At 34.7% G+C, this 8,489-nt stretch overlaps 2 protein-coding genes across 2 annotated transcripts; both read right to left on the bottom strand.

The window, feature by feature from the left end:
- Positions 1–273: 273 nt before the first annotated feature.
- LOC106080702 (UDP-glucosyltransferase 2) lies at positions 274–4,066 on the bottom strand. The gene is made up of 3 exons (XM_013242177.2): positions 4,062–4,066; positions 1,647–1,834; positions 274–1,574 (listed from the first exon to the last, which is right to left on the bottom strand). The coding sequence occupies exons 1-3, from the start codon at positions 4,064–4,066 to the stop codon at positions 274–276; spliced, it is 1,494 nt and encodes a 497-aa protein (XP_013097631.2).
- A 33-nt stretch (positions 4,067–4,099) lies between these two features.
- LOC106080703 (UDP-glucosyltransferase 2) lies at positions 4,100–5,723 on the bottom strand. The gene is made up of 2 exons (XM_013242178.2): positions 5,465–5,723; positions 4,100–5,400 (listed from the first exon to the last, which is right to left on the bottom strand). Exons 1-2 carry the CDS (start codon positions 5,721–5,723, stop codon positions 4,100–4,102), a joined length of 1,560 nt encoding a protein of 519 aa, XP_013097632.2.
- Positions 5,724–8,489: the final 2,766 nt, after the last annotated feature.

Genomic DNA, 8,489 nt, shown 5'->3' with positions numbered 1-8,489 from the left:
TGCGGAGCTCATTGTACTGAGAGATAATTCACGGTCGGCCTGGTCTTTGTCATGTGAAAGCCACTTAGAATCATTACTTGGTATGACTCATCTCCTACGTCTTCCATATGAAATTTTCAAAAGAATGCAGGATGGGTTTTAAATATTGAACTTAGAGTGTTTTTGCTTCTTTTAAATACTTTCAATCCTAAATCCATTTTATGTTGAAGTTCCAAGTTTAAATGTTCTTTCTCAAATCAATTCTTAATAACAAACACATTTGTAAAATCAATATCAGTTCATTTTCTCTTTCTTAGCTCTTCCAGCACACAATAATTTACAAATTTTATACAAAATCTTAACGCCAAGATACAACACAAATAAAACACTCAAGACCAATACACCAATTGTATCTATGCTATTGCTCTTTAGGAAATTCATTTTCTGGGCAGGGCTGCGCAAATGCAGGGCACCCCTATGTCTTAAAACGTATTCAGTCCAATAAATGGCTAAATCCATAGGCTTTACAGGCTGATCATGATATCTCTTCGAGATTTCTTTGGCCTTTTCACTATATCTTGCATTTGCCATCATTTCCAATATGCTATTTTTGAATTGTTGCTCAGTGAGTGTGTCCACATTGAGCCTTAAGGCGAATCCTTTCTCTTTGGCATTGTTGACATTTAAATTTTGATCAAAGAAGATGGGTAACCCTAAAATAGGTTTGCCATAATGTACAGCTTCAAAGGTTGAGAGTAGACCACCATGAGATATAAAAAGTTTTACTTTTTCTTCGGCCAATATATCAGTTTGAGGAAACCAAGGATTTATATGGACATTTGAGGGTTTGCCAGGCAATTCGGGATTTTCAAATTTCCATAGCACGGTGTAGGGCAATTGGCTGAAGACTTTATTGAACATTTGTAATATTTGCGAGGGAAAATCTTTGCTTTTCACATTGGATCCCATGGAAAAATAAATAATATCATTTGGAGAATGGTCTATGATTGATCGTATTTCTTTAGGCAAGGGTTTAATTTGGCTTGAAATTTGAAATCCTCCCACCTCGATCATATTTGGTACTTGAGGTTTGGCATGGCTCAGTGAAAAGTGTTGGTTCAGTAAATATAAGGAAATATTTGTACGCATAGATTCTACACTCTCTGTTATATGAGGCATATATAAATTTAGTAAATTCTGATGTCGAGGTAAGTGTATCCAACGATTATGCAACAGCTCTAGCATTTGTACCACAACATTCTGTAGGCGTTCGGTATAAGACATTTGATGGGTAAAGCCTGTGTTCATGGATGGTGAGTAAGCCCATGATGTGGGATTACCCATAACATCATCTATGATTATATCATTGCCAAAACTGGAGACACCAATAATTGGAACTCCAAAGTGCGGCCCCAAACTGTATAAAGCATCTGTATTGACTGCCTCAATGATGGCCAAATCAAAGGTTTCTTTGGCTATTAAATCTTGAACCTGGGGATTTCTTAATACCGCACGGGTAACATTGTAGAACAGGTCAGAGGTGAATGTTAGACCAGACCATAGATTACGCTCCAAAACAGCTCCAGCCATATAATCTAAGAAGAGTAGTAGAAAATTTGGGGTACTTCTTTTTAACTCACTCTTGATATTTGACTTGTTTTAATTACCTTTCTGTATTTCATGTGCCTCCATTACTGGTATGTCTCTGTAATTCTTTCCATTATCATTTGAGGGATAGGCATTGATAACTGTCATTTCATGACCTCTATCGGCCAGTGTCTTTAAATAGGGTTTCACCAAAATATATTGCGAGGGTCCGGGAAATGGAAATATGGCTAGAATTTTTGCATTTTCACTTAACCCAATTAAATGGAGAATTATTAGTGAGAGGCCAAGCCCCTGAAAGTTGTAACGAAATTTCATAACACAGTATTTAGATGTTGAACGTAGAGAATGTAAAACACAACTATATGCAGCGATAAGCGCCCATAGCTCCTAGTGAGGTAGAGTGTTAAGAAATGTTCTACAATCTTAGAGAGTGATATTGATTATCAAAGTGCTTAATGTATAATTGTTAACATGCTCTCTTGATAAACTACACTAGTCTACTGTCATTTGGGATTCGAAATTTTATTTCCTTTTAGGCCATTGATTAAGTCCATTCCACCGGAATTTTGACTTTTTACGAAAAAATAGTCTTTTTAAGTCGGTGCCAGAAACAATTCAATGAAATTTTCTCTGAAGAAAAATTTTTGAATGAAATATTTTCTAAAGACAAAATATTAATGAAAATTGCTCTAAGCTCAAAATTTCTCTAAAGACATAATTTCAGTGAAATTTTCTCTAAAGACAAAATTTTTAAATGAAATTTCCTCTAATTAAGCCGGCAGGTTGCAAATTATGACACTAACAAAAAACCTCACCTAATGAATCAACCACTGGACCCATGATATCCTACACCGATATACAGATGAAGATGACCGTGAGTACTGATAGTCATTATAATGAACACCCGTTGTTAAAAACTTGCGGCAATGATTTTGTGAGCAAGCATTGTCAATTTCATGCACAAGCGGTCGGTACATGAAATCAAACATCATATTATTAACAAGTTAAAGCGTGCTAAGTTCGGCCGGACCGAATCTTGAAAACCCACTATCATGGATTCTGCTAAAATATGGGAGCTATATCTAGTTATGGACCGAATTGAACCGTACTTGGCGCCGTTGTTGAGAGTCATAACAGATCACTGTATGCAAAATTTCAGCCAAATCGGATAAAACTCGAGTTTGTAAGGGATCAAGAAGTCAAATCGGGAGATCGGTTTATATACGATCTATATCATATTCCTGACCGATTTGAATCGTCCTTGACACAGTTTTTGGGAGTCATAACAGAACACCATGTACAAAATTTCAGCCAAATCGGATGAAAATTGCGGCTTGCAGGGGCTCAAAAAGTCAAATCGGGAGATCGGTTTATATGGGATCTATATCAGGTTATAGACAGATTTAAACCGTACTTGGCACAGTTGTTGGAAGTCAAAATACAAAACTATGAGAAAAATTTCAGCCAAATCGGATGAAAATGTATGCTTTTAGGGGGCTTAAGAATTCAAATCGGGAGATCGGTTTATATGGGAGCTATATCAGGTTCTTGACCGATTTCGACCGTACTTGGCACAGTTGTTGGAAGTCATAACGGAACACTATGTGCAAAATTTCAGCCAAATCGGATAAAAGTTGCTGCTTCCAGGGGTCATGAAGTCAAATCTGGAGATCGGTTTATATGGGAGTTATATCCATGGCCCATTTGCAATTCCCAATGACCTACATCAATAGTTAGTATCTGTGCAAAATTTCTAGCAGCTAGATCTACGCGTTCGACCGCTATCGTGATTTCGACAGACGGACTGACATGGCTAGTTCGAATCAGAATTTCGAGACGATCACAAATATATATACTTTATGGGGTCCTAGATCAATATTTTGAGGTGTTACAAACGGAATGACTAGATTAGTACACCCCCATCCTATGGTGGTGGGTATAAAAACTGTGGACTAGACGTTGTCACAATATGAACGGCTGTGGAGTTTCTAACGGTTTTTTTTCACAAGAAACAGTTATTGATTTATGAACATTTGTTGTTGGTCTGATAACAACTGTGTGTTGATTCAATTTAATGTACCATTGGGGTCAATTTGACAACGTTGTGCTTGATTGTTGCTATGAGTGTGACATTCATGAAGAGGTTTTGTTCAGCACCAATGCTTTTTATTGGTAGTGATTTAACAGTGGGGTTAGTTTGTAGCGGTAATGAAAGTATCTTACATACAATGACCCACTGAACAATTTAGTATCCTATAATGCCTTATTGATGAATATGAGCTTATTGCACTCTTCAATAGATTTTGCTTTAAATCAATGATCTGGCATATCATTGAGCTTCAACATTAATTGGACTGCACTCGTTGACATGAGAGAAGTATCACCTGTTCCTAAATGGAATGTCCATGGGAAATTTAGTAAGTCATATCAGTACGTTTTATATATTATATAACTTTTATGATTTCTTAAATTACTTCATGTTATAACTAATCTTCCCTGAAGAGAACGATGTCTAATCAACTTTCTTCTTTATTGCTAATATAGATTTTAATAATTTACAAATCCTCCCTAATATTATATTAAAAATACAGATAGCCAATACAGCAACCATCACTAGAACACCAATTGTATCTATGCTATGTTTCTGTAGGAAGTCCATTTTCTGGGCAGGACTTCGTAAATGCTCAGCTCCACCATGTCTTATAACATATTCGGTCCAATAAATTGCCAAATCCATAGGCTTTACTGGCTGATCATGATATCTCTGCGATATTTCCTTGATCTTCTCACTATAACTGCGATTTTTCATCAATTCCAAAATGCTATTTTTGAATTGTTGCTCTGTAAGTGTTGCCATATCAAGTCTTAAGGCGAATCCTTTCTCCTTGGCATTGTTGGCATTTAAATTTTGATCAAAAAATATGGGTAACACCAACATTGGTTTGCCATAATGCACAGCCTCAAAGGTGGAGAGTAGACCAGCATGTGATATAAAAAGTTTCACCTTCTCTTCGGCCAATATGTCACTCTGAGGAAACCAGGGATTTATATGGAGATTTGAGGGTTTCCCAGGCAATTTAGGATTTTCAAATTTCCATAGCACTGTATAGGGTAATTGGCTGAAGACTCTATTGAACAACTGTATTATATGTGGAGGGAAATCTTTACTTTTCACATTGGTTCCCATGGAGAAGAAAATGACATCATTTGGCGAATGGTCTATGATTGATCTTATTTCCTTGGGCAAGGGTTTGGTTTGCCTTGGAATTTGTAAACCTCCTACTTCGATGACATTTGATACAAGAGGTTTGCCGTAGCTTAAAGAGAAATGTTGATTCAGCAGGAAAAGAGAAATATTTTTGCGCATAGTTTCCACTCTTTGAGCGATGTGAGGCATATATAAATCTAGCAATTTCTGTTGCCTAGGTAAGTGTATCCATTGAGTATGCAACAGTTCTAACATCTGAACCACAACATTCTGCAAACGTTGGCCATAAGACATTTGATCAGTGAAACCTGTGGCCATGGTTGGTGTAAAGGCCAATGGTCGTGGATTACCCATGATATCGTCGATGATAATGTCTTTGCTAAAAGGAGCCACTCCAATAATGGGTACTCCAAAGTGATGGCCCAAACTGTATAAGGCATCTGTGCTAACAGCTTCGATGATGGCCAGATCAAATGTTTCCTTGGCGAGTAATTCTTGAACTTGGGGATTTCTTAAAGTACATCCGCTGACATTGTATAAAAAATCCGAGACATAGGTTAGCTCAGACCACAAATTGCGTTTCTTAAGGGCTCCTTGCATATAAACTAAGGAATAAAAAACTTAGTTTACTAAACAGTTAAGATTTGTTGTGGGACTACTTCTGTATACCTTCTTGAAGTTCATTTGCCACTGGTAAGGCTATATCTCTATAATTAGCTCCATTCCCTTCTGAGGGATAGCCACTGATTACCGTCAATTGATGACCTCTGGCTGCCAATTCTTTCAAATAGGGTTTGGCAAACATGTATTGTGAGGGTCCGGGAAATGGAAATACAGCGAGAATTTTTGCATTTTCACTTAATTTAATTGAAGTGAACAATATTTGAAGAATAAGAGTGAGAATACGACTAAGGCAAAGAGTTTTCATTACGCCGCACTGAGTTGTTGAATGTACTGAAGGAAAAACTCAACTGTTGGCGGCAATAGTTGGACGGAGTGCGAAGAAAATTTACTACTAGTGATAGCAGATTATTATATGAATCCACTCACTCTATTGTGGGTTTCACTCATCCTATTGCAATATTGTAAGTGATTAGCTATTTATCTACTCATTAATACTGTGGACATTTACGATTATTTTAGTCATATAAAACTTCACAAAAAGAGATGATATTATGCGGCTCGCCATTCAAACTTATCTATGTGTGGGACTCTTATCATTTAGTTAAATTGTGAATCAGTAGTACATTGTAATAGATAAAAAGATTATCTGTGTGAGCTTGGGAAAATAATATGTATCTCAGTAATAGTGGAATAGATGTGAGCAAATTTTTACAGTATTCTATTATTGATTTTTAAAAATGAAAAGTGTAAATTATTGCACAAATATAAAATTTCATACATAAAATGTTTGCAGTATCCCATATCGGCTTATAGATGAAAATGAGAATTTTTCACCCAACAAGAGCTTTCCTTTAGTGACTGTATTTTGTTTTCACTGTACGATATAAATTCTACCACAATATAAGGGCCTTACACATAGAAAATCCCACTGTACACTTTGGTATTCTACGAGTTTATCGGTAGATTGTTGAATATGAAGGTATTGCGCCCTGTAAGAGATTTCTTTCAAATTCTATGCTCTGTTCTATCACTACATATCTTATCTTCGCTGAACAGGATCATATGACGATGATGATAATACGATTTATTGAATGAATATTTTGTAATACAGTTTGATTAAATCATAACACATTCTGTTGTGTGGCTGATTGGCTGTACGAGGTTAATAAATGAGGTCATAATATTAATTTTTTAATTAAAATAAGGGTAAATAATAATGAATACATTTTAATTTAGATTTTATGACTAAGATAAATTCATTTGTGATAAGTTATCCATATTTGAAACACGCTCAAGTTATCTTTACCATGTCATAAGAAAAGTGGCCAAAATTAATACTACTTTTTGTAGGAAAACATTCATCTACAAATCTGCGAAAAATTAGAACGTTACCTTTAGTAGTTTTGGTTTTTTGTTATTTTCAATTTGAATTTTATTTTTCATAAATAATAACACTTAAATTTAACGTTTACCACTGCCAAAAATAATCCCACCAACCAACACAACTGGTAAACTGCTCAGATATGACCATGTGAAATTTCATGAAGATATCTCTATCACTTTAAAAATGACAGACTTGTTTCCACTTATTTTTTGTCCATCCCACTGTGCGACGTCCAAAAGGGGTCTGCCAAAAGTTTGGTTTGGAAAGACTCATATTACAGTAAACGAATTTTAGAATACAATGTTCTAACTATATATAGGGTAAATTACATAGAAATGATTTAAAAATAATAAATGACAAGAATTTATTAGATGTTTATTAAAGAAAATATTATTTCAATCAAAAATTCGGATGAATTTAAAATTTCAGTTAATCTTTGAAACATATACGACGGTGTTCATAAAAGTCATAACAAAACACTCCGCCCAAAATTTCAGTCAAATCAGACAAATATACAGCTTTCAGGGGCTAATGATGTCAAATCGGGACTTCGATTTATATGGGAGCTATACCCAATCTGAACTTATAGGGCCCGTTTGTAATCTTCAACGACATCCGTCAATAAGATCAATGTGTAAAATTTCATGCTAATATCACATTCGTTCGAACAATATCGTGATTTCAACATACGGAAGGACGGACAGGCGGACGGACGGTCATGGCTAGATCGATTGAGAATGTCAATAGGGGGAAGACTTTACCTTAGTGTAATTCAGAAAATACACATTGAAATTCAGAAATTCCATTTGAAATTCAGAATAATTTAATAGAAATTCAGAATATTTTAATTGGATTTCAGAATATTTCATTTGAAATTCGGAATATTTCAATTGAAATTCAGAGTATATCAATTCTGAGTATTTTTTTGTTGATATAAAAAATTGCTGGCATTCGACTAGCCAATTTCCTCCATAACATGACCTTATATGACGGGAATTTTTTTTAAAAAGTTTCATTCGCCTACTTTACGCCAAATTAAATTTTATTAGTATACCTCTTTCATAACTCGAGCTAGAATTTTTCTAACACAGATTTATTCTTGGATATTTTCCCATCAATGGGTTAAGTTTTCTAGATAAAGCGGAGCTAGACTAATCTCTAAATAAAGCATGTAAATAGGTGTATTTTCGGGAAGTAACAACATTTTCGTCAGAAAATATCTTAAAATTTTTTTGAACTCCTCGATCCTGAGAAGTCCTTAGATCAGTGTAAAACAAAACATTATGGACTTTGCAGCTGTAGATAAAACTATTCTTGGATTGTGAATTCCAGCAATAACTAGGTAAGCACATATCATTGCCCACTGGCAATTGCACATATCCAATACTGGTAATCAAAGTCTAATTACTCATTCGAATACCTACGATTAAAAAATAATGGGTTACCTATAATGAGTTGAAAAATTATTTCTTTTTAATAAATTCAGCAATAATCAAAAAGAATATTTGAAAACGAAAAGAATTCTATTAAATCTTAAAGTAATTAGAAAATTCTCAAGAAGTCAAGAGTTTGTTTTTCCATTCTTTTTATGATTTTGGGATTTATTTTTGATTTTTTAATTTATTATTATTAATTTTAGGGCATTGCAATTAATTTTCCGTACTTTTCTATGGAACTTATAGATTA

Source organism: Stomoxys calcitrans, chromosome 5 (assembly GCF_963082655.1).
Source record: "Stomoxys calcitrans chromosome 5, idStoCalc2.1, whole genome shotgun sequence".
NCBI classification, from domain to species: domain Eukaryota; kingdom Metazoa; phylum Arthropoda; class Insecta; order Diptera; family Muscidae; genus Stomoxys; species Stomoxys calcitrans.
Note: the sequence above shows the minus strand (reverse complement) of the source record. Positions and strands in the feature narration are given on the sequence as shown.

Excerpts from the sequence above, each read along its gene's own strand:
- LOC106080702 (XM_013242177.2), bottom strand. Across the intron at positions 1,575-1,646 it reads GGCACATGAAATACAGAAAG|ATTATATGGCTGGAGCTGTT; the intron begins GTAATTAAAACA and ends TACTCTTCTTAG.
- LOC106080703 (XM_013242178.2), bottom strand. The coding sequence starts at position 5,723 with ATGAAAACTCTTTGCCTTAGTCGTATTCTCACTCTTATTCTTCAAATA. Across the intron at positions 5,401-5,464 it reads GGCAAATGAACTTCAAGAAG|TTTATATGCAAGGAGCCCTT; the intron begins GTATACAGAAGT and ends TTTATTCCTTAG.